The sequence below is a fragment of the Bombus pyrosoma genome, linkage group LG4 (genome assembly GCF_014825855.1).
Source record: "Bombus pyrosoma isolate SC7728 linkage group LG4, ASM1482585v1, whole genome shotgun sequence".
Lineage (NCBI taxonomy): Eukaryota > Metazoa > Arthropoda > Insecta > Hymenoptera > Apidae > Bombus > Bombus pyrosoma.
This window is the reverse complement of record NC_057773.1, coordinates 10,145,618-10,172,404: the sequence shown is the minus strand read 5'-3', so window position 1 is coordinate 10,172,404 and position 26,787 is coordinate 10,145,618. Positions and strand designations below refer to the sequence as shown.

General features: G+C 39.3%; 1 protein-coding gene and 1 long non-coding RNA gene across 7 annotated transcripts in view; one reads left to right on the top strand and one right to left on the bottom strand.

The window, feature by feature from the left end:
* The window catches only part of LOC122566726 (glutamate receptor ionotropic, kainate 2), a 112,210-nt gene that overhangs the window by 5,006 nt on the left and 80,417 nt on the right, over window positions 1–26,787 (top strand). For all 6 annotated transcript variants that reach the window (XM_043724393.1, XM_043724390.1, XM_043724388.1 and 3 more), the window contains exon 2: window positions 1,528–1,723. In XM_043724393.1, coding sequence (XP_043580328.1) covers window positions 1,639–1,723 — 85 coding nt within the window. In that variant the 5' untranslated portion in view covers window positions 1,528–1,638. The remainder of the gene's footprint in view (window positions 1–1,527; window positions 1,724–26,787) is intronic.
* The window catches only part of LOC122566733, a 60,446-nt gene that overhangs the window by 16,512 nt on the left and 17,147 nt on the right, over window positions 1–26,787 (bottom strand). The window lies entirely within an intron of this gene.

Below are 26,787 nucleotides of genomic sequence, written 5' to 3'. Positions count from 1 at the left end.
CTCGTAGAATCGCCGCGCGGCTTCTCGTTCTACGATCAATGAGAAACATTGCGTTTGGTTTGAGGCACGCAATACGGGTCACTGTAGCGTATTCAGAGCAAAGTGAAAATATTCCGCTATTTCATGCCGGGGCAGTCTCTTCTTTTATTCTGCATTTACGTAAATATAGCTGTAGCGTTGAAAGAAATTTGGCACGTTTTCAGTCGCTGTGGTACCGATGTGAACTTTCTAATGTATAACTTGTAATACGAAGTTTTCAATTGGCCAAGAAATATCAGCTCCCGGGTGAAAAAGTGTACGAGTTCAGGTTTAGCACGTGGAAAAGTAAAAAATTTTGAAGCGCTATCTTAACCCTGAATTTAATGATTCTGTTGGGTCAATGAAACGCGTACATATTTTACTGAATGAATTCGTACTTTGAACTAGGTACTTTAAACATCTTTATGAAATATAATTGAAACTGCTTGGAGGAATAAATGTGAATGAGGTATTTATATGGAGGAGATGAAAAACGTATTTTAAAGCGTTAATTGGACAGGATTAAAAACTGAATGAAAACGGTTCCTATTATGTCGACAAAGATTTTCCTGGTCCATGTAATTTGCTGCGATCTATCCGGAATATCGAATAAATGGTTGAGCTCGAATAATTCGACAATCAGTAATTCTGTTCCACTGTGCTTGCACATCTGCTCGCATTAATTTACGGTAATTACCAAACCGACTTGTAATAAAGCATAAAGCGATACGACTGCCATATTGAGCCGATGCTTATTCCGCTAATTTTGCGTCGTAGTGATTATTTATGATTACAGGATTGGCAATTACCCTTGTTTCATGAACGCGTGAATAATTTAACGAAAGATCTGGAATCTTAAATCTTGGAGATATTCCATAGAGTGTTGCTAACATTGTACTGTACCCAGAAGAGTCTAAATGTGCACGAAAAATATCGCTTTTCTTGTAATATTGTTGTATGTCAAATTACTTTGAAATATTTTCAGTTTAGTAGAAAAAAGCGTATTTGTTTGAAACGAATGTCGTTCCGTGGAAAAAATTAGAGGAAAATTAGCTGCACCGACAGGAGACTAAAGAGGGAAATATGGAGAGGGAATTATGAAAAGCCGAGAACTTTTTTTTCTCTAAAATACGCGGAATATTATTAAAATATCCTTAATTAAATGTCCAGAATGGTTCTAAAAATGAATTTCCAAACTTACATGCAAATCTCTCTAAAAAAATCCATCGATAAAAAAATATATTTAAAGTCCAAGAAAGAATAAATTAATAAATTTAAAGAGCAACAGGGGATGGAGCAAAGAAAGATTTAGTATGGACTATTCGCTGAAAGCGAGTTTAAGGGAACTCGTATTATTATCACGCGAAGTTTATACATTAGCGTCATCGTTGGGTGTACGGTGCACGCAGTACGAAGCGTTTTCTCCGGCGATTGTCGCGTTGTGGTCGCAGCAGCGAAATGCACCAGAGAACCTGCAAGCTCATCCGAGCTTTGTTAACTTGCTTTCAGGTAAATGCACAGGAGCGTCGTGTGTGCCAGCTCTCGGACGTGATTGGTGAGGTGGTGTGCGTGTAAAGGGCCAACAAGAGAGGCCGCAACGGTGAGCATTCGAGATGAGCTATGAATTTAGGCTGCCTGGTAGCCACCGTCTTCGTGCTTCAGCTGCTGTTCAACGTCACAGCGCTACCCTCAGTCGTCAAGATTGGTGAGTCAATTTGATTTATGATTTTTTATTCGTTTGAATTAACAATTTCGACAGAATAATCGCGAACTTTGAATCAGTGCTAATACCATTGTTATTTCAAAAGTCAGAGGAAATAAATTTAATTCGTAATTCCGTTCGGCTCTTTGTATTATTTTTAATTCAGTTGTGTTCTTCTATTTTCTATTTCTTTGGACAATTTTTGAAGTTTAAGGTAAATATGAACGTGCCGTGATTTCTGATTTCAATTTTACGTCAATGCTTTTTCTTAACACGTTCATTGCGTATGACACGTACTTTTATGTATGGTACCAACTTTTATTTATTTTATATAGCTACTAAATTTATAATGGAAATTCCTTGTTAGAATTTGCCACTGTAGTAATTAAAAATCGAATCCACGTTGCTTATTATTGTTTTAAATGGAGAATTTTTAAAAGATGTTTAACGTTAGTAAAAGCCTCGGAAAGAGGTTCTCTACTTATGAAACTCTATGATATGAAATTAGCTAACGTAACGTGGTCAAGCAAAAAGCTATGTTATGCAACAGAAGAGCAATCAAGGAACATGTCGACAGAGGCAAAATAAGCAAGAACGTCATCTGTAATTCCCAGAAAAGTACAGGGCAACAAAGTGGAGTGGAAAGGTCTTACATTTTAAACGAAGAATTAGCGAAAGGTTGTGACGGTCTCGTTTCTTCGAGTGACGTCCTTTTTCCCGCAAACTTTACTGACTTTCTTTTCCCTCCTGACAACTAACTCTGCTCGCGAAAAATTACCCGTTTCATGCACGCTTCGTTTCTTTCATAATTTACGTCTTGCTTAAATATTCAGAATTTCGTCGAAGTTCGTTATCGAACGCATTTTCAAACGATCGAAGTTCGATAGACGGAGGAAAGGGCCGAGCTCGTTAACGCAAAACGAGAAGGCGAGAAATAAAATGCGACTTGCCGAGTCGTTAGTATTCCAGCGATCTTAAAGTTGAGGATGTAACTCGATAAATTGAACTTCTTAATGCAATCCGACGAAGTTGCAACCGGGACAGCTCCTTCGTTCCACTTAGTAATACGTACGTGACCACGTTGTTCGAGCGAAATGTAGCTCGGATAGTTTCCCAGTTACTATATTTCTACCGTATACAATGGTTCACGAAAGTATTCTGTTATGAATTGGATATTTGTTATACAAAACATTTTGAAATTTCATTAGCACTGTAATGGGATATGTCTATCGCGATTATGTTGATCAAATTTGAATCAAATTTGCTGCATATTGCAGCTGCTGCTGTATAATGCTATAGCTGGTGCGCTACTGTGGTTCGAATAAAAGTGTCTATGTATATCCCAGTAAGAGCTTTTAGATAGAAACGCCAACTTGGTCGAAGTTTACAGAGTATTACAGACCATACATTCTAGATTAGGGGCATTGGAATTCGTAAAAATGGACGTCGTATTCTTAAAATTGAACGCTTCGTAAATTCGATCTATATTTCATCTATATAGCCATGATAAACTCCAGCACAATCCATTTTCGTGTAGCTAGGTATTTTTAGATGTCAACAAGCGTATATTTCTTCGGCTTATATCGTGGTAATCCAGCACAAAATTCTACGTTCCTGGCTCGTTCTCCGGAAATTCGGGTGTCGTTTTCAAGAAATATCAAATATTCTGATTCCGTATGATACCGGCGAAACATTTAGATTTCAGTAGATACCATCGATCTGGAAGTCACATGCCATGAAATGTTCGATATTTGTCTTACAGTATGATGCACCGTGTCTCGTGTCACCTATCGTGCGTCTCGCTAAATCTTGTTTCGCCTGGCGTTTCCAGTGAAATTGAATTTCCATTGCTGGATGCCCCTGGAGGCATCCAAGTTTGGTACGCAGGGGTCCTTTAGGCATCAGAAACGATCCTATACCGGGACGCACTTAGGTATCGCAAAGAAAGGGGTTAAAGTCAATTAATTAGACACGATCGATACTTTTCATTGAATGGGAGCTTTCAGCGGAGCTCAGTGAAGCTCGATGAATCTTAATAAAGTTTCGTTGATTATTTTGGTTAGATTCACGCAATTATATCGATATTTAGAAATTTTATTTCCTTTTTAAATCACTCGTGAATTTTTACTGAGGCACACTCGTTTTTACGAACGATTGTATCAATTCTATGTTAGCTTGTAGCCTTGCCAAATTGGTCGCGCAATCTTCCTCGAGCAATTTTTCTCGATCAAGTACATCGAATAACAACAAGCACGCTCGAAACACATAGTGTTTAAAAGGATCGACATTTGCCGCAACAACGTCGAAATTCATAGGTCAACGAGAGACTCAGTTAATGGACCGTCATAAATCATTTAATAATGAATATTATTCCGCGGCCTGTACCAGCGATGTCTACCTCATTCCGCTTTAATTAACCATCTCGTGCAAAATTAACATCCGTCTCTCTTTTCTCATAAAAAAAAGTAGTCGTTAGCATCCAAGGAATATTACACATTTCCTTCGCATTTGAATATCCAATTAATCCTTCTCGGAAATTTTCCTGCAAGGGAATATTTTTTCCATACTCGAAGAAAATTAACGACATTTCATCTCGTCGGATGTCGTTGACTCATTGGCGATTTTTCGAGAAATGATTTACAACGAAACGATTTATGGCGAAAATGCTGCTAACTACCAAACATGGGCCTCGGGTTTAAACATTTTCTGGCGACGTTAGATAGGAAGAACAGCCACGGTATGGTAACTTCCAACTACTTCGAAATGACATTACCGGGCTCAGAGAAGTTTTAGCGGAGCAGCAACGTAGCTAGCAATACAGCGACGCGTAAGACCAGACGATTCCCTTTTCTTAGTCTCCCCGAGTCTCTGTCTTCTGGACGAAACTCACTGCAAATGAATAGTGAACAAGCAGTCTCTTTCTTTGTTCTCCCGTACCCTCGAAAAGATTTCGCCTTTAGAGGCTAAAAAACTCACGGAGGATTTCCTGAAAGAATAAGAAGACGCGGATGGTTAAACATTCTACTTCCTTGTGTTTCCTCCCCTGGTCTGTTTACTTATTATTACAAACGATGCGGTATCCTTTTTCGATGGGGAAGGAGCTGACTCTTCCACGAAGGTGGCTTTTTATCTTGCCGTGGTAATGTAATAGCCAGAGAGAAGAATTAAATAGAACGTCTTTCATCCCATTGACTTATGTATATTAAACGAGTTGCTCCGCCTTGTTTGTCTTTTGAGTCAAGCCCTGCTTTTCTACAAACGGGGTTATTCCTCAAAAGCATCGCTCGATAATTAAATACAATGAAAAACCGGTATACAAGGCCCGTTGCCCGTTCATATTTCCTCGTTCCGTTTCCACTTTTTCAGACTCGCGTCCGTTCTCATTTGTTACATAAAAATCTCGCTTCGTCTCTGTCCGCGTTAAACGAGCTACGATGTTTCCCCCTTTACGGTTTCCCCTCTCGAAACGTGCTACGAGCGTGAAGAATCGCAGAACAAGGCTGTTGGTTCGTACAGGAAGGTATACCACGGTAGTCGAGACGACAAAAGAAAGAAAAACAAGCGTTCGACGTCAAGCCGTTTTTTCACATCTGCCAGATTCTACTTTGCACATTCAACGAGATCGAGGTGAGGACATTTCGAAAGATCACATTTGTCACTCGCCGAGAGAATCACCCTGGATATCCGTCGTCTTTCCTCTCGAGATCCTTCCTTGTGCTGTTTTCATCCTGCCTTGTGACGAGTGACGAGCGAAGAGGGTGAATAAATGGACTAAGTTTGGCAACAAAGGGGAGACGTGGTTAACTCCCACTTGTTCGGCTACTCGTTCCCAAATCTTCCACGTTCTACGACTTTTATTGCCCCTGCTTTTGTGTACTTTTCTACAGTGTGGCCTGGGTCGTCGAGAAAAGATTGATAGAGACAACACCTGCGCCATACACGATCCAACGAATTCTTATTTCGAAATCTTATCATGTTCGCTACAACTGTTTCCTCTCATTTAACTTGTTCACGCATCACAAAATTTCGTACCATTTATTATAGTTTCCACCTTTCTTGCTCTTAAAATGTTACGAACCACGGACGATTACTCGACATCAAAATTTCCAGAGCAGAGACCAAACGTATCCCCTATCCCGCAAGAACCATTAAACAAAAAAGCGGTGGCCGATTTCGAGAACGAACGCCATAGTCTCGTATGTATTCGCGAGGTGAAATAATCGTCTCTGTTTCTCGACTTTCTTTCCGCATTTGAGAGCGTAATACGGGTTGGCCGCAATATTAGAGGGCGCAAGAAAGCGACAGGAATTGCAAAGAGGACAACGTTGGAACGGTATGTAAATGCCGGAACAGCAGCTTCTCCATTTTCCCGTCGACTTCCTGCCTCGTGTTGAGATCCTCTTGATGGGCTTTCGTTGTACCCTTGTGTCCCTAACAACGTAGAGCCCAGGATAATATAATGGGGTGGCAGAATAGAAAAGAAAGAAAGCACGCAAGGAGTGGAGTAAAGAGAAAGATGGGCTTTGGGAATCAAGACTGGGTGGAACCGGAAGAGGAAGACAACACAGAGGGTAGTTACGACTACGTGGCGCCCGAAACATCAGCGCACCACAATCTCCACCAGGATTTCCACAGGATAATTTATGGACGATTGATATATTATTTCTCGGTCCTCGGCAGCATTATCGACTGCTTCTGTAGTTAGGATCGATAGACTAGATTCTATCTAGTGCACAAGAATTCAACCGCATAGCCTTTCCTAGAGATTTAAAGCTGTGCTTGGAGATATATTGAAATATAAATGTAAAGCGTCATATGCACATCGATGAGGTGTAATCTTTTATAAATATTAAATAGTACTCTCGAAACATCAATATTCCGTGTCTCGTACTACTAGTTTTCGTAGTACTAACTCGGATCGTAATATCGAATCACGCTTCCGCGGTTTCAATTTGACAAACTCGAATGAACCTTAGTTTCAATTCTTACCGTTATTTCTCGAACGATAACGCGCTCAACCGATTAAATGTTTCTCTTTCTTGCATTAAATCTTTGTATAATATTATAGAATTTGACGCTACATAAAATCCTTCCTTCTGCGGCTCGATTTTCGTAAATGGACCTTCGACTGGAACTCAGATGAGTGGTCACGAACTTTCCAGACTCTCATAAGTGTATCCTTTCAATCTCCCTTTTCACTCACAGTTACCTTTTTCCCTGTTCGATATTATCTTCGTCCGGTAGACTAATGGCCCGTATTTATTTGCGGTTCTCTTTTTCGAGAACCCTCGTAAACTTGGCGAAGCGACTCTCGCTACACGGGAGTACGATCGATTAATTTCAGCTATTAACTTCTCAGGGAAACTGACTGGAACTGAAACCTACTCGTCGAGAATTTCCAAGACGCTTCTTAAGGAAATTATCTTTGTTTTTCCTCCGTGATACCACGTTGAATATTATCTCTATCCCAGAGAACAATAAACGATGTTTACCTCCTCCCTTTTGCACATCCATAAATAACGTGAAATGACCGGTCGGCACGATTATTCTCTCGGCTGGTCGATAGTAGCCTCGCAAGCTTCTCTACACGGACCACGAGGCGAGCTTTCTCGCGGGGGATCAGGCAACCCGAACTTGGCCCGATGGGTTTGCAAACATCACGGTGTCCCGTGTAAATATTTGCTGGAACTCTCGGACGATCAACGTTCGTAAATTATCCGCCGAAAAGGTGATCTCTTTTTGATCGGACGTCCTGTGGATATTCAAACTACACTGGCTTATGTTTTGACAATGTTTATCGACCATACATTTTGACAGATTACCGCGTATAATTTATTTACGTATTCTACGATAATTCTACGTATAATCTTTTTCTTCTTATAACTTGAGATTACTCTTGATAAAAAGTTGATCTCTTTGCATTTTCCAAAAAGCATCGTATACTATCTTTTCGTATTCCTAAACTGCGTGAAGCAATCGATTAAGAGGCACAATATCACCGAGTTTAAAAGCATGAAAGGAAAAATACACGTGATAACTCTTAAAAACAAGCGTGAATATTTTGCTCGTCAATGTAAGGGTTAAATCGATGCATTCAATTAAAATTAGTTCTGGATGGGAACGCGGATTAAATAGTTAAAAGTGTCATTGAACAATCGTGTCGAAGAAGCTATCAGTTGTTAAGCGGCGTTTTCACGGGAGAATGAACCGTTCAACTTTCACGCAAGTCTTTTCCGTGAAAGTGAGAAAGCGTCACAACGTTGGTTTCTTGGTCGATTGCGTCTCGTCGTTCATAGACGCTCGTCGGTTCGGTCGAAATAGAATAGGGATAGGGATGGACGACGCGTAGTAGACGGCTTGAGAGGCTGGCAGACGACAGGAAAGAGATCGGAACGCCTGGGAAGTAGAAAACGACGAGATAAACCGAGCGGAAGAACGATTTTGCATGTAAGTGGGTTACCGTCTCGCCTTGGTCGAGCTTGTGGAAAAATTTTGAAATTGTTCGTGTCGCCCATAAAAGAGACAAGCCTCGCCGGATATTCCAAACGTGGTCGAACTCCAACGGAGACGAAGATTTTTTGCATTTGAACGAACAGAATGTGTAAATCTTGGAGCAAAGATATGTATTCATAGATGGTCTGTACATGATGCTTATACGGAATTTCTAGGGAAGTTATCTTGGTGAAGTTTCGAGTATGAGACACCTATACATATTTTGAATATTTGAAGCTTTATGTAACACTATCGTCTCTTGTAATGCGACGATCAGCTCTACTTTTTATAAAGTTCTTACTTCCACAATGTGTTTGGAAGTAAAGTTGTATAATAGCTGATAGTTCTCGTCTAGAGGGTCGAACGAATTAACCTCTCCGAGGTGAGGGACCGACTTTTTTTCCTAGTCTAGTATCGAGTTACACGAGTTGACTTTGAAATTGGAGCAGGGAATCCAGAAGAAATCATCGACCTGCTGTCATCTACAAGTCGTCGATAGAGATGATGGATTATTGCCATTAGTTTAGCAAGTCGTGATAGAGATGGAGATTGCGACGGGTTGACGGGTTATGGCTTCTTCGTCCCCTTCTTGACGCGTCATTCCTTTCCCTTCGTGTCTGTTAATAGAACTCTTATAAAGGATAGGCGAAGATAAGTTATCGACTATTTGTAATATAATATTACTGGCAGATTCTTCAATGAAAGACAAATTTTCATTTATGCTTTGCTTTCTATATAGAATCTTCTATTTTGCTTCATTGATACGTTTTTAATGATATACAAGTGAAGCGTTTTTCATCAGGTTCTACATTTTATTTTTATAGTATACGTTAAAAAGGAAATGATATAAAATGTAATATACTTGGATCCAATTAAAAACTTCTTTAACATATCCTTAAATTTTCGTATCAACATTTTGATTAATTTGAAACATACAATTCAACGAAAATTATTATTCCTAGTAAAAATGCAACGCCAGAAAAATAATAATAACTTACATCGTTGCTGGAAATTTTGTAAGGTTGAACTGAAAGAGGAAATTCACTCTATCGTCACGTCCAACCAGCTAAGCACACGCTGTTACCCCAAACGTATCGTATAAGACACTCGTAACGGTAACCGGAAGCTTCGGTTTCCGCGTAACACGAGTGGAATTCTAAGCAACACGGATGCTCGCCTCGTGTCCACAAAATTAACAGAACCGCAACGACTTAACTGGATTACTTGTTGGAGAAATGTGCAGCCAGCCAAAGATGAAAACCCAGAACGCCGAGGGAAATGATTCGGTGGCAGGACATCGATCTCACGCGACATGTCGTTCTTCGCCAGCACTACATGTATTTCTGTATTCAGGAAACATACGGCTGGCGACACCGTAACATTGCTTATGCGTATCTTTGAAATCGCAACAAGTCAACCATTTATCTCTTCTTTTAAATCCTTTTTGGATTTCCCTGTTAGACTTTATCCAATCGACTTTGTCCAATTAATAAAAAGCGACGTTTGATCCTCCTTTCTCATTCGAAAGATCTGTTCCTACAAAGTGGAACACAATAACGATCAACCCTTCGTCTTTGTCATAGTTTCAGACATCCTTAAACCTTTAACTATATACCTTATGAGTGGAAGGAAATTCCTTGTTTCTTGGTCGCGAATTGTTCACGCGATTCTCGTGGAAATCCAAGAGTCTAGATAAACGTACCGCGTTTAAATTCATTTCCACGTTTCAACCGGCTCGTTCCTCTGAACTCTAGTACTTTGACCTGACTGCCGCAAACAACTCGCGTAGAAATAAATTGTAATGTTGCAAGGAATTCGAGTAACAAACTCTGAAGCTGCATTTATTCACTGCATATGTGCGTCTTTCAAAAGTAGTCAATGTTTCATACACATTGAACTATTTAACCCAAATTTTATCGTCACAAGAATTATCCGTGAAAGTAAACACGATAAAAGCATATACCGTGTCAAATATATCGTCGCAAAGCTGCGAATTTGTAATCTACTTTTCCACTTACATGCCGGTCATATGAATCATGGTGGAATCCAACGACAATTCAAGCTTATCACGTTCCATTCTGTTTCACGGGGAGCCAGGTTTCAACCCTTTTTTTACCCGCCGTAATAATACCTTTTGAGATATCCCCGCAGCGGCGAGCCTTGGCGGACAGCTAAATATGTTTTCCCGGGTTATCAACGACCCTAATTCACTTTGGCTTGACGTGTTATTCAACCTGACCCTCTCATTGTCTCCCGGCGGCTGTGTCCTCCTGCCACCTATGAACCAGTCCGAATTTCCTGCTGCACATCTTTCGACAAACGTAGTAGAATTGGCGTGACAAATGTACAAAGCTCGCTAACGCGTTCGTCAGTATCGCATTCTAATCACAGAGAGTACATCGTATAAAAAGAACTTAATTGTTTTCCGGAGTAGGAAAATTGCGAGCGTTATTCCGAAACGAGGTCGTTACCATCCATTTCTCGTTTCTACCGTGATTTCCGGGATGGCTCTAAAGAAATGCTAGTAGAAAAAAGTGCTCACAAATATGGGGAAGATTAAAGATCCTGCAACTTATTCGCATCGTTTAAAATACGTACACGAGGTGGACGTTTATCCACGAAATATATCGCCGAATTTTAATATTTAATACGACCATTGAATACCAGTATGGAAATCCTTCGTTTTTTTATTCAATCCTGTATTTCTTGCACGATTATCGTTCGAATTTTATCGTTTAATTTCATGATTCGTGAATCGTTTTCCGATTGATTCCGTTAAGAGGGTAGTTTACTCTGGACACGTAAAAATGAACTATAGGTATCTCTGGAAATTCATGAAGTGTAAATCAAGAATAATTTAAATACAAATAATTGGAAAACTTAATTTTTGCAATCTTCTTGAATGAAATATATTTGCAATAAAAATGTACGATAATGTCCTCCGGTGGCGTGTCTTCATTTTCTCCCATTATTTTGAAAAAGCTATGCAACAAACATCTGCTATCCTGCATAATATTTTAAGATACGATAATGGTTTCATCGTTTAAGGATCGATTTAACGCTCTAATCTACTTTTTTCTACCGTTGCCTTCTTTTCTCATTGTTCTAAGACGAAATTGTACTTCGTAGCCCTTCTTCTATTTGCTATGAAGATTCACGGATGGAACAATTGAACAAGCCTCGGGTACTTGGAGAAACAATTGCCATTGTCCAAAGTCAATCCGCCAGGCTATTAGGTAACTTCTCAGGAGAGGAGCATTGAACGCTTGCGCCGCTTATCAGCGTGTTAACGACGATAATAACGGAACAGCCTGTATGCAGAATGCACCTTGGCTAGATCGATGTACATATCCCCAACGCGTGGCAGTGAATACCGATAGCTGGTTAATCCCGTGTCAGATAATGGCATTATCACAAATTCGTACAGAATTACACGCCTACACCATGTCACACCTTCTTCACGATCTTCCATATTAAAGATAAAAGATTTCATAACTATATCGATCCATTAAATTTAAAAATATGAATAAAATTCATTAAGCTTGCTTATTATACTAGTGAAATGACGTTCCAAGTTTCTTTACCATTTCTTCCACTTAAGTATTACGATATTATGAAGTTTGAAGAAATTCAAGTGTTTTACAGTACCGTGATGATTCTCTTTAACCTCAATTTTAACCTCACCGTGATAAATTTCTTTTTTTAAATTCTACCACTTCTTCTTTCTCGAATTTATAGTTGGCTCCTATAGTGATCTATTATTCTAATACATATTTTGTACCTAGACAAAACAACTTACTTTATTTATCTATGTTTAACAACATTGCATATATGCAACTTTTACATATTATTTCACTTGGTGCTTAATGGATTAACTCATTGAGAGCGAAGAGAAGTTGTCGAATGTTAATTTAGTCGTTTTACGCGAGATTGAATATCCCTTAAACCTTAACGGGTTAACTCAAACAGAGCAGAAAGAAGTTGTCGAAAGTTAATAAGTTGTAAATTTATACGAGACTATATATCTGTACTATTAGCAACAACGAACTCCTGAAAGTTCGATGACTCCTTTCCCTCTCGTTTGCCAGATTACCCGAGTTGATTGTGAAGTTCTCAAGGTTCTCGAAGTAATTCGATGTTCTCTCTCTGTTCAAGTTTGTTCCCAACAGATTCTAGGTATAGGCTATAGATTCTCAAACAATTTCAAAAAATTTACCGACTCCAACCAATATGATTATGCCAGTTAGTTCCAGAACGAAGATCGAATATTGCTCAAGGGCGTCTCGTATGTTTCCACGAACAATAGTCATTGTCCAAGTTAATCTACAGGTCTATTAATCTGATACGCGATAGAAACGCGCCTTAACTCTTTCCGAGACGAGACATCTCACTAACACGATGTTGTTTGTACGATGCTTATAGACGAAGCGTCTCGGATGTCTTTTATTAGAACGTGAAATTTCTCAGCAGAAAATTTGAGATAAATAATCGACTGTGCATGTTTTATTGACTGTACTGCTCTTCTTAGTGAAAATATCCCAAGTTTTTTTCTATTTTTCAAGATATTGGAAAGATATTCTGTTACGTCGCGTAAAGCGGGCCTTGACGGTCAGACAATGAAGGACGTCGCACGGACCGCTTCACGCGACGTAACATATTCTATCGATAAATGTAAGCGGAATATATTTTGTTCACGGTGCCGTATAAGCGACAGTGTATCGAGATAACTCGCTCACAGCAACGCATACGAGACCTATCTTAACCATAATCACAGCGGTCGATTTTCAGTTTTAAAGCAGAAGCTTGCAGAACATAGCTTCTAGTGTTTCAAAGTTCAATGAGTAGAGCTATAGTAAAACCACTGACCGTCACCTAGTTTCTCGACTAATGCTAACCCGGTACCTGCTACGCGTACGATTAGAGTAACTCGTGTAGAGAGAAGAAAGGTGAAAAAGCACTTTCGTAACAGAAAGCGATGAAAAGTTCTTGGTCGATTTGAAGAGGAAAGCCGCATTGTTTCAGGAAGCACGGTTACGACGTTTATAGGGTTATACTTTATCCTCTTTGACTTCGTCTCTTTCATTTTCTCAAAAAATCGAATCGCGTAAATAGTTTCGCGCGTAATTGGCCGACGACTGGCCTTTAAAGAGACTGAAAAACTATTCTGATATCTCGTCAGGAGATAGCAACGCGAGCGTACAAAAGTCAGAGAGTTGTCAACTTCGCGTAGGAAGCTTCGTTTCAGCGGACTCGTCCAGCGTGACAAAAGGGAAGGGGTGATGGAACGTCGGCGGGGACGTAATGAGAGCTATACACGAGAGCCATAATGCGATTACCCTCGAGGGCTTCAGCCAACTACCCCTGAACTCGTCGGATTTCTAGCTATTGCTCTGTCCCAGCTAAACATCTCTACGATTGGCTTGCGCGAAAAGTTGACGACCCTCAGGCTGAAATTCCCCCCCTGAATTTTTTAAACTAAGCAATTAAATTGCTTCGTCCACCGGTTACTTCGTGGATTCGATTTCTGAGTATAATGAATTTTTCAGTAAACGAAAGATCATCGAGTTAGGTGTTATTATACGTTTATTGAACTTTAATTTGATTCTCTTTGGCGGCTAAACGGTGAAACTGAATTTTGACGATATACGGAAAAAAAAGAGTAGAATATTGAAGATCGTAAAAGTAGTTAGAGTGGAAGTTAGTTATTTATTGACGAGAGCCTAATTGAATTTCTGTTTAACTGTTGCGGTTCGAAGAATCGATAGAAGCATTAGAGGAACGCCGCCGCGGAATCGCAGCGATGGTAAAACTATTCATCAATTATTCCTGCTAACTCTATTACATGATTCCCACTCTTAATGAAAATTCCATTGACTATGTTGCTCATTGATTACATATACGGATCCAGTTTAGAGATGTGCCCACAATTATATATAATTCTTTGTTTATTGTTTAATTATTTTATTATTTATTTATTTTTTATTTAATTATTTTATAATTATTTTATATATACAAACTATAAAGTTAGAAACTTGGGTACATTTGCCAATTTTTGAAATAAGAAAAATTCTACAGGTCGACACTTTTTCAGATGCTTTAAAATAATAAAAAGCACATTAACTCCTAGAACTCTCCCATCTGATTTTTTGCTTCAGTGATGAGATAAAATTTCAAAAAGCAGTCAAATTGTCAAAATTGAGAAAGATCACTAAACGGGCATAGTTATCTTTAAGTTTTATGATAACTTTCCAAGCTTCTATCATTGATGAAAATGGCAATGTATGTATTTCGCGAACTTTCTACTATAAAAACAGTAAAAACACATATCGTGAGACGTGTTACAGTTTGACGCTTCATCGGTATCTTTTCCTGTTGAGAGGTCGGTAGGAAACGATAAATATTTTCCGGGAGATACATCGCACACATCGAATAACATTGGATTCTTGCCAGTCGCGAACCAAGAACGTTGACCCTTGCACATCTCGTCGAAGATGGGTTATAGTTTCACGAGATGGTATCGTTCACTTTCTGTTATGCCGTCCGCATTTTCGAGTCCGTAGTTTTTTCAACTTGCCGCACTAATACGTCTCCCTCGATAAATTACAATTATCGCGTATGCTCCCTGCAGAAAGACGTTCTTCGATTGGAACAGAGACTGACGATTAATTTCCAGCCGTTGGACGACAAATATTGTTCGCAATTTGGGAAAGTAGAGCGCCTTCTTTATTCTCTGATCCTATGAATTATGCTTCCATCGATTTCTACCCTCTTTCCGACTGGTAAGCGCTACGTGGATGTTGGATTTACAATAAAGACGTGACTTTGTTTGGATCTTCGCGATCATGTCGTCGATTCACGATCTAAGTACAATAACTTTTCCCGAAAATCAATTCCAAATATAAAATTACTATTTATTCAACTGTTTAGCTCAATTACCCAACTATAAACAGTTTCTTTCCCTTCATAATTTACGTAATAGCGTTTGGATAAGAATCTGCAATAAAATATCGTTTATCTGTCTCATTTTGGTTGGTAATATTTTTATGATTACTAGTGGTGTAATTGTATTAAGTAATTATACCGTTATCTTATTAAGCAACTTTCTAATGAAATAAATGTTTACAAATATCTCTAAATTAACATTCTTTTAAAAAATAGATAAAATGACTATAGTGATTAAAAATATCGACTATGTGATACAACGGATGTCCATGAAAATCCTATAAGGCTGTTCCGAAAACAATAACCTCTGGATTCTGTCGGTCCATCCCTTTGTCTCCGTTTTCCAAATCCCTTATCCAGAAACTACGGTACACGGTAACCACGCAAACTAAGCCTCATTATCTCAGATCCAATAAACCATAGTCCTAATCCAGACTTAGCGTAATTGGAATAAAAGTCGAGTAATCGTGGCCAATTGTTTCAAAGTACGATCGGCTACGGATGGCCGGACTCTGGAAATTTTCGGCTCGACTTCCTTCTAAAATTACTCCTCAAATGGATTTAGTCCAAATCTGTCGGTAACTTGGTCGCTCGTATACACCGTTAAGCTCGGCAAAATAATGTGGATTCTTGTTTCCCGTTGTTTAAACTTTACGTCGCTACTAATTCAACAACGATTTTGGTAAACGACCACATTTGTTGTCGGGAAAATCCGAAGCTAATGTCGATCGGTTCAGGAAATAGCCGCTAAAACGTGATCGTTCGCATTTGATCGTTCGATCTAAATTATATATCGAACAAAATGTATGGGATTCGGTTAATCTTAGAATTATTAACAATAATAACTTGTGCATTTTAAACTATAATAATTCTAAACATATATATATCTTAGTTTCCATAAGAAAATTATCATCCCAACAGTAATTGTGACTACCATAAATCGTGCTAGACATATTAACAATAATATTAAAATTTCCTCCGCCGAGAAAAGTGGTTGATTTAGTATAAAGTTTCTGACGTTATTTCCACTGCCGTTATAGATCACACGCAAAAGTTAGCTCTAAGCAACCCCGCGGGGACTTGGCGAAATTTGGTCGCATTCTAGCCCAGCCTTCTCCGGAGGAAGCCAGTCTACGAATTGAATAACATTATCGTCACCGTTACCTTCGTACATTCGAGACATTTATCTTTACACGTAACCGCGGTCGTGTCAATTTAGATTCCGTACGCTGTTGCATTATTCAATACATTCGTCGTGGTAGTTTTCAGGTGCATCCTGCATAATATCTGACTACAGCCTGTGATAATCGTGGTATTAGTTTGAGACTGCCTGATCGATGTTTCTAGTCTGTTCCCCTACGCAGGATCAAATTGCAAATTCATTCGTAGGTAGTGTTTATTAATCCTCATGAAAGTCCGATTCTTGTTCCTTCGTGTTCGTTGTCTGGTTCCTTAAAATTCTCTCAGCGAGCCAAAAATATTGAAGAATTGAAGCTCCTTGGATCAGATAACTTAGATATTCGTGCGGAATGGAATTAATTTTCTTTGTTTCCTTCGTCGAATTTCCTTTATTCATAGCATCGATTTATTCGGTTATCGCGTCCGTGTTGAAAACCGGAGGCTGAATGTTTTATTACCGCAGTCCTAGCACGTATAATCTGATAGGAAAGTGCTCCACAAATATGAAAACTCAGAGGCAGAATCTTATTTTCCAACAATCCTTGTTCGAGCTTACCATCATACAATTTTGATTCAGAACTTTGCGATGCGGAAGTTGAAAAACTTCGATCCAGAAACTTCTACAACGAATCTACATTTTATGGTATTATTAAATTCTCAAACGAAATGACGCTCGTAGACATAAAAGATGTCGTAACATAATGGAAAAGTCGAGTTTTCACGTACAGAGGACTTAAAAACAGAACGGAAAGCTTAATGATCTCTTGGACTCGCGTTATATATGCACGCAATTTCCTCTCTTTACACGAAACGATCTCCAACATCTGAGAAATCGATTACAACCATCTTGGCAAAGGGCTCGATTTTACGACAGCACGTGAAAGGACGACAGTACCTATAAATGAATTACGGGAATGGGGTGGTACTGCGAAGACCTTAACAGAAACGTCGATTATCGACCATTAATTCAAACGCTTCGTTGCTCCCGTCTATGAAATTGACTTCTTCCATTCGCCTACAATTTATCGTCGAGTCCCCGGTAAAAAGCGAAAGTGTTCCCATGAATCCTGTAGACCTACCTTCCAATCTTTTTCCCATCTGTTTCATTCCGCGACTCTTGACAAATGTCAACACTATTCGCTCCCTCTTCCCTTTCCCCCTGCCCCATGATGATATACTCGTTCGAACAATATGATAAAAAAGCACACTCGTTCGAAATGTATTTCCTTCTTCTCTGTAAAATTCGATCAACGAGCCAGGCGGCGAACTCAATTTCCACGCTTCTGCATCTTCCTCTTCGTCTTCTTCGTAACTTCACGCAACCTACATTCGGCCGTGCGTTTAGATACAGTAGGACGAATAACAGACTGAAAGTTTACGAGAAGGCTGATTTCGTATTCATGGAAAGCATCATGAGTATTCGTTCGAAGTCGACGCAGCTTGCGGTACAGAATACTCGCGACTGAATCTCAGCCTGACGGGCAAACGAGAAGGCCGATCGAACGCGGAAGATACATCTCCCCGGTTATTGGGTCTCTATTGGATTGCCTGGCAAATACCTCGGCACCGTTTCTATCTTAATGTTACCGACAACGTCCTGACAATCCTGAGAATCGATTTCTTTATCCCGCTCGTAACAACTGGATAAAGCTGGAAACCTACGAGTCAGCTCTTCGCATGTACCAGCAATTTAATTTTTCGCGAAGGTGGATCAATCAAAGGGGATTTTTCTACGCGTTTATTAATTTTGCGTAATTCATTGCTCTTTTAACTGATCGTACGAATTTCGAGGCAATACAGACTGGAAGGGTTTGACGTTGACGAATTTGATCGTTTAATATCGGATTACGATGGGAGTGTTCAAACGGTGAAAGGTGCTATTAGATTGACACGAATTGTCCAACCTTTCGGTGATTAATGATGACAATATTGCCACGGTAAATCGATGATATTTTAAATTTCCACAGTGATTTCGTTTCAACGTATTGAATGTGACTCAAATTCTTTAGATGCCTTGCATTGTTTTTTTTCTTTTTTTTTTCTTTTGCTGCTTTATTTGAGTGGTGACGATTAGCTTTTAATCTTTGAATGGGAATCATTGGTCAACGTTGGGATATTTAGATGGTTCGTGTCACGCGTTGATTCTACACTGCCTTGTTCCACCGCGATGAGAAATTTACGGAATTTTTCGTCTGTAACGTTGACTGACAGACACGACGGCAAATATATGCGCGTTTTTTATGTCCGATTTCATGCAATTTATGAATGCTCCAGGATCCGTCGTCCGCGTAAACGCTCGATTATTTACGTTTATTCATGTAAAGCCTTCACCCGAGCCATTTTTCGTTTACACAAATCTGCTTTGAGATATTATTCAACGGATTTTTGCAAAAGAGGCGTTATATAAAAATACAGAATGTAGGGCATTGTATAAAAATTGTACTAGCAAGATATTTATTCTTTAGCCTTGCTTCGAATTTATTGCTCGTTACACTGGTATTGTCATAAAACCCTATTTAATCGGATTAAAAATTCCCTTTGATGTTCCACCGCTTTTGAAACCATTCAAACGTTGATTTTCAATATAAAATATATCATTGTGGTAAACCGGAAAACATATTATATCGAAAGGCATGGATTATAATAAATATAAAATATACAAAATATATATATAATATAAAAAAAATATATATACCATTTGATTGGTATATATATTGGTGTTTGTCATTTGAGACGATGGGTTTCAAGCCTCTAAAGATCGTTCGCGTTACTTTATAAGTTTTTCACCAAAAAAATGTAGTTTAATTCCGATTCTGTGTTAGCGATTCGAAGGGTATTTTTCATCCAATACCTCATTACAATCGAGTAAAAGTTGCGACTGTTCAGCGATCATTTCTCGACAGGCTGGCCAGCGCGAATGTAACGCAATCAAATATAATGGTCGTTTACTAATTACGTGGCCAGTGGTGCGGATAAAAGTCGATCGTACGCTTAATGGCGGTACCAGTTGACGAATTTTGCGCGCGACCAGCCCCGTTTCTGGCTGTGACAGAGTTGCTGCCACGTTCTGTTCACAGTGGAACAATGAGGCGCATTAATGACTCCAATTTCGAGCGATTACGTACGGACGCCAGATACATTCTCGATTTTCAATGCGATACCCGTTTTCATTTGCAAAATTATTTCGAACGAACGTTGTAGGAAAAATGTAACGAAGTACGCTATAAATATATTCATGATGAAGCAAGATTCCTGTTTGATCCGTAAGTATTGATCATTTTTGTACTAATGCTACTGACTGTTAAATTTCAGATTTTGTCTTAGAAATTCGAAATGGAGTCACTTGACAAGTTGTAATAATGGGCATATTAAAGCGGAGAACGTAGGAGCTGAAATTCTGATACTCAAGAATTCTGTTTGATTCTATAAAATATTGCTTATAATTTTTCCCATTTATTTGATTTAATTTTCTTTACGCGATTATAAACTTCAAGTAGGTAATATCGCAATCTCTTTCATACGAAATCGAAACAGAGTAAATTAGGTTCAGGCGATTCCAAGTTTATATCCACAACGATCTCTACGAAAGATCTCGCGACAATATACAGACATATTTATATGTACGCTCGACGTTAATATCGCAGAAAGCAATTTGTCCGCTATAATTTCTTATGATTTATTCATTCGTTTGTACTGTTAATATTTATAATACTGTTAATTTATGTTTTCAATGATTAATAATTTATATATTCTTTGTTTTAAATTCAAGCTTAAACCATTCTTATTCCCTGTTCAACGTAATGATAAATACACAGCAGCGAAGAATAAATAGAATATAACTGCAGTTCAATACAAATATTTTGGCTCGTGAAATATTAGTGCTACAAAAGTAGATTTATCATATTATTACTTCAATATATATAATAAATTATAATATTGTAGTATCGTGACTACTATAGTTAGTTTATTAATGATAAGTAGATTGAACAGGTGTTAATTGTACAGAGAATAATGTTCGTTAAACATGAACTAATCGCAGCAAACGTATAATAATCAGCACAACTAAGTAATTAATCAACGACTCGACTCTCATCAACGCAATCCGCACTCTTTGACATCTCAACTCGTACTCCTATTAATTCGTTTATTGTCCCCTAACAACCCCTTGTCTTTTGTCTCAGCCTCACTGCATACATGCTCAGCAACCGCTCGTTTATAATTCACACGACACCCCTCAGGCCCCTCATCCACGATACTACAATATAAATAAGTAAAATAAATAGTAAAATAAAGTATAGTATAAATTCAATAGCTTCGATTCTTACCACAGCAGTGCATTAACATATTTCCATTATTCGAGAGTAATACGAACGAAAATTTATCCTTGAAATAATTCTTCAATTCTCGTAGTTGCTCTATAAATGCATCCGCGTTAATTTCGGGCATAAGAGGAGAAATACTGGCTATCGACTATAAAACCAGCGCTTACCACAATGGAACACGGCATTTGAACGATACTTAAAAATAAATCGCGGTCGTATTCGACACCAGACCGATAAATGTTTAACACTGAAAGCGTGTCAGCGTTATCAGGATATAGGCGTTGGTGGCGAGAAAAATTCAATTTCACCCGGGTTTTTTTCATTTTTTAATATTCATGACCCCGGTAAAGGCAATAGACAGAGCGAGTAAGAGAGACCGGCACAGAGAATGCAGCGCTCTGTCGAAAAAATGTAATCTTTGATTAAAATCGCCACATGCATCCCTGCAAGCGTTCGATCTAAATCTTTCCCAGCCAATTTTCAGTGAATCTCCCAGGCGAATCAATTTCCATTGACCACCTCGATTTCCCTACGCTGCCGAAAATCGAAAACCCCAGCTGCGAAATTTCAGCGAGTTTTGAAGTACAAAGAGGCTCATTTCTCGGTGAAAAATGACACTAGCGCGTGAACGAGAGCAACCTCGACGCGTGTATTCGAATTTTCGCGAGTTTATGACGCGTTGATCGTTACTCAGGCGCACGAAAACTCGCCGAAATCACCGTTAAAATTCTAAAAAATTAGAGATCTCCTGGCTGTAAACGAAACTGGAACGAAATATGGTAAGATGTCTATAGAAAGACTAAAGCTTAAAAATATCAAAAGGAAAATCGTGTCCGCGTCATAAGCCGGCTTAAAGCTACCTACATATTGCCTTAATAGTAAGTCGAACGAACACTCTCGTTCTCGAACAGCCGAATTTTCCACGTGGAAATTTGCTCGATGACCGGTGGGGCATGACGAAACCGCTAACGAGTCGCATTAGTTTAATAACTCTGCGAGCATCGCGGCGAGAAGAGGCGCTCTTCGTCATGCTCGACGATGAACTACGACGCGTCGGCTACGATGCAGCCCGCGCAAACTATTAATCACCCGCTAGCCGGCCATTAATTACCGCTGCTCCGAATTTCGTTCTTGCAGCCTTCCACCGGACCAACTTGAAGGGATGCTATGTGTATTTACGCCATCGCGTCGTGGCAATCCCTTCCGAGTTTATATCTACCGCTCCGCCTCGAATTTGCCGCCATTAGGGGCTAACCATGCGCCGCATTCCGTCTTTTATCTTTGAGGATTGATTATCGTTTTTGTGGAACACAGATTTTTTATGCCAAAGGGGAGAGATATTGAGATATTTCAAGAGTTAATTAATGAATAATGGTGAAAACATTGGGGATAAAGCATTGAGGATATCAAGATTTCATTGGTTAACATTCGTTGAAAAAATTGACAATTGGATATTGAGATCGAAAATTTGGAAATTACGAAATTTCAAGTTACTTATGTGATTAATTTAGGAAGAATACAATGTTGATTAAATTGATCTTACACAAAATGACAATCCTTAATACTCTTTCGAAGTAATGCGACACAGATTATCACATAACTTAATGACATTAAATATCGATAACATAGCGTCAGTCACGTCGTTAAACATTACTCTCGGTCGGGTAAATACGATGATACTTAGTTAACCCATTATCGATATACTGCGGTAAATTCAGTGATCTGGGAGACAACGAACAACAAATAGGCCATTGGCGAAAGACGGGAAAATCGGGTTAATTGGGGAAAGAGGATGGCGGTTCGCTTTAATGACTCGCATTATCGTTCGTATATCGCCAAAAGCCACGTCGAGTTTGTTGAACAACAAAGCTATACCGTGGGTATTCAACGCAGAGATCACCCGCTGACAATTCACACCACTATGGTTTCGATCAGCTCGAATTAAGGTTACACAATCTGTTCACGAATCTGTTTCGATAATTATGTACATCCTCGTTGATCGACGCGATTTCTTCTCTATTTACCTATTGGCATTAACACACTCAAAATATTCACACCTTTAATTTGTCAAGTATAATACGTGATCTATTAAAAAATAATTTTGGCTTCAGATAAGTCAACATCATAAAGAAAAGAGATTTCTATTATCGAATCAGTAGATCGATAAAAGTTACGCGAGCAATTCCGCTATGTTCGTACTAGCGGCAATTTTGTCGTTCTCGCTCGCATCAATCAAAAGTTGCAATTTCTTCTTCTTCCGAGAACAAAAAGGTCGTCCTGCAGTCGTGTCGCTAAATACGTGCACGTCCGTAAAAACAAACGCCGTAAGCAATAAAATTGTCGTGCGACAAATCGTCGCTAGTGTGCGCAGAGTCCAACTGGCTCAATATTACTTCTTTCCAGTCAATCTCATTTATCCACACATCTCTGCTCGAAGATACCGCAACTTTCCAGAAGATGGAATACTTCATTCGGTATAATGTCTGCGACGAATGGAAAAGTTCTGCGAAAAGTTTCACTCGACTTCCCAAGTACCCAGCCTCTCATCTTCGTTCTCTTATCCACTCGTTTCTTCGTACATTTTCGCCTGTGCCTTGTTAGCCGCATCTACGTGTCTCCGGCTGACTTTCACGCGGATTCCGTTCTTTTTTTCCTTCTACGACCATTTCTCGAGGGGAAAGAAGTAAAATGCGACGAGGAGAGAAATAGCAGTAAGGGGGAGAGTGTTTCGTTGCACAGAGTGATTTTCGAAATACCTCGGAGACCACGCGACAGTCTCGCGTTTTTCCCTTTCTCTCGGCCATTCTATTTTTCCCTTCGACTGTGCTCTTCTTACTCCATTCCTCGTGCGTCTCCGTCGTTCTTATCTTCTTCAAGGGTCGTTTCACTCGATGGAATTCCAGTCTCGTCCGTGAAGAGGGCTTGCGACGAGGGCTTTCCTCTTTTTCGCTCGCCGCGGCACCCTGGCACAAAGAAAGAAGGCCAATAGGAATTTAGGTTCACAATGCCGAGCAGGGAAGCAAAAGGAGACACGACGCGTTCGTGTAATTCCTAGTCTCTCCTGTGTCTCACGATTATGAACAACACGTAGAATTTTGCTAAAAATTCCTTGTCGAATGTGTGGAGGTGCACCATGCCAGTTACCATGGCAATTATGAAATGTCAAATATTTGTTCGTTTAAAATGATCGGTTTGATTCTCGAAATTATCTATAATTCAGAGATTTCAAACATCTTTGAAATTTAAGGCGATCAAGTTGGTTCTCGAAACTTTAAAACTACACATTGAGTGGGAAATTTCAAGTACTCCTTGGCTTAAAGTAATCAACGGATGTTAAATTCTGCTAAAAATTTGCACATCTAGTCGACCGAAAGGATATGGCACATGGTATATCGAAACAACTAAGAAATTTAAGATGTCCCACTTTATTCCCGAAACTGTACATTGATTGATACATTTCAAATATCTGTTGACTTAAAACGATCGACTGAAAACTTGTTATATATGATTATGTGAAGGAACGCCACGGTATACTATGGTAATTAAGAGACTTTAAATATTTTGGATTCAAGATGATCGACTTTCTTGCAAACACGAAGCTTCTATTTATATCTAAAGGCCAAACAGTTGCGAACAGAGACCAAGAGCACATGAATTTCTTTGTCCAACAAATCTCCGATTAACCAAAGTTAGCCGCAAAAGGACCACGGCTTCAACGATACGCTCGCCGCACGGGGCGTCCGACAATCTCCGTAATAATTCATGAAAGCTAGGCTAGGAGTTCGCAGGGTGCACGGAAACAGCGGTAGCAAAGTGTGTCGTCAGCGTTGCACGCCGTCCGGCTGGCAAAACGATGGAAAGTTCGCGGGATCTCACGGTCCACTGGAAAACTGGTCCATTCATCGTGTACGTAGCGAGAACCGCGGCTCGAATCGAGATCGTCCGTAATCCTGAAAATTATTGCGCGTTAGTGCTGTCACACACGTCCCTCTCCCTAATCCACATGGACGTTGCCGCACGTGAATCAGAGATTTTTTATCGGACCGGAATAGCCGTCCGAATTCGCGGGAATCCCTGTGAAATTGCATTTGAGAAGTGTTTCCTAACAGATGTTGTTCTTAAGGGATTTTTCAGTGAATATCCTAATTCGTTTTCAGAAACTGACGAGAGATTTTCGAGTAGAAGAAGATGTAAAATAGATTTACTGTTGCGGAAAAATTGCATAAACCGCGAGATTCAATTTATAATAATTGTATCAGCGAAACGATAAATAAAAATTGCGATATCGGCGACTGGAAACTACAAGCAAGTCATCTCATCTCATCTCGGGCATCTACGGTATAAAGGGATAAGGAGGAACTTAACGTAAAAGTCTTTTCGCGTTCCGCACGCATCCCCTGTGAGCACGGTAAAAGTTTGCCTGATCGATTTGTACGTCGTTGCATCGACGGAAAAATTCTTCGAGCTTCCTTCTAAAAGCAAAGATCGCGAACTACCCAAGATTCCCTCGTTATCTATAACGACGTACGCTCTGTACGAAATAGGATAGTCGATTTGAATTTCAGAAAATTCCCATTGTTCTTCCCCTTTTGTCTCTCTTCGAGTGCCTCTCTATCTCGTTTGTTATCCACGGAAATATTATTTCCTGGCTGAGATACTTTCCAAATTTATGTCTGGCCATTGCTTCGAGCAGTTCTTCTTTCCTCTGGTAGAACGCATTGTAAACTTGTTAAGTACACAGTAGAAGACAGAAAAAGATTATGGAAACAGTGAGCCGCAGGCAGGTTTTTATTCAATAAATAATTCTCAGGTAGTGGCGTGAAAATAATTCGCGAATCACTGCTTTTCGCGTTGCGTCCTTCCGATAAAGTTCTTTCATTCGATTATCTTTAGACGGAAAATCCCTTGCCCTTTCGTTTTTCCCCTTCCGGGTCAAATCAAAGTTAGATACGAGGTATCGTTGTTTCCCGGAAACGCAATTACTTGCCGGCGTTGAAAGTGGCGCGAAGTAAAATACGGGGGTTAGGAAAGTTGTAAAATTTTGCGCCGCGAAAGTTTTAGCGTTGCATAGCGTTTCTCTTAGCGTAGTTTCCTTTGTAAATTTCAACTTCATTATCGTTGTTTGCCGAAGAAATATGATTAATTTTCCGCATTGTTGCGTTTCTTCCAACGGAGGCACGAAATTGGCGAGATGAATCAAGAGCGAAAGTTTCAAACTCTCTTTAATACGTTCTAGCGCATTATGCTAAATCAAGTGATTCTTGTCCTGTGTGGAGAACCGTGCCATATAATACTTGTTTCTTTTTTACTTCTCTTCCATCTGGCTTATGCAGCTTCTTTTACTTGCAAGATAACTTCTAACGATAGCGGTTCCTTGATGAAAATACTAATGAAAAGTTAGGTAATCCCTGCGACAAGGCTCCTTCGATTCACTTCATTTTACTATAACCGAATACAGGAATATCGGAAAAGAAATTGCAATCGCTTGTTTGATCTATTTGTATAAACAATCGGAAGAAGATATTTTCTTTGCCGTTGAAGAGAAAAGAAAACTTCATTCGAAGATGCAACATTAAGTCGATATCCGTTGAAAGAATACATCGAAGTGAAGGGCTCTTAGATATTTCGAGGGTACTTTACATTCTATTTTGCGATAAAAATTTTGAACTTTTATAAGTTCATTTATCTGTACAAATATATACAATATATATATATTGTTCGAAATGTATATGTGAAAGTTCGAAATTTTTGTATTCCTATCGTTTGATCGAAATTGCTGTCGTTCTTGATCGTGTCATGAAGATTCATTAAGATTATTTAAAGATAAGATTATTTAAAGAACGAAATCTAACAAATATGGTCTTTTTAAATTGTAAAGCTTCCTCGAAATACCTAGGTATCTTGCACTTCGACAGGAGAAAATTCAGAATTCCGCGTTCGCGTTATTAAGTTATCTGAGTTTCTTACGATATTTCAGATTTACTTGGCAGCATTCACACTGGCGCGCTCCGGCGCGCCGCGGCGCAGCGTCTATCGTGGTTGTAATTCCGTAGAAATAGAGATTAATTTGCAGAAATTCCGACCACGTTATCCTAAGCTCGTGGGATTCACGAAGATTACGCCGAAAATGAA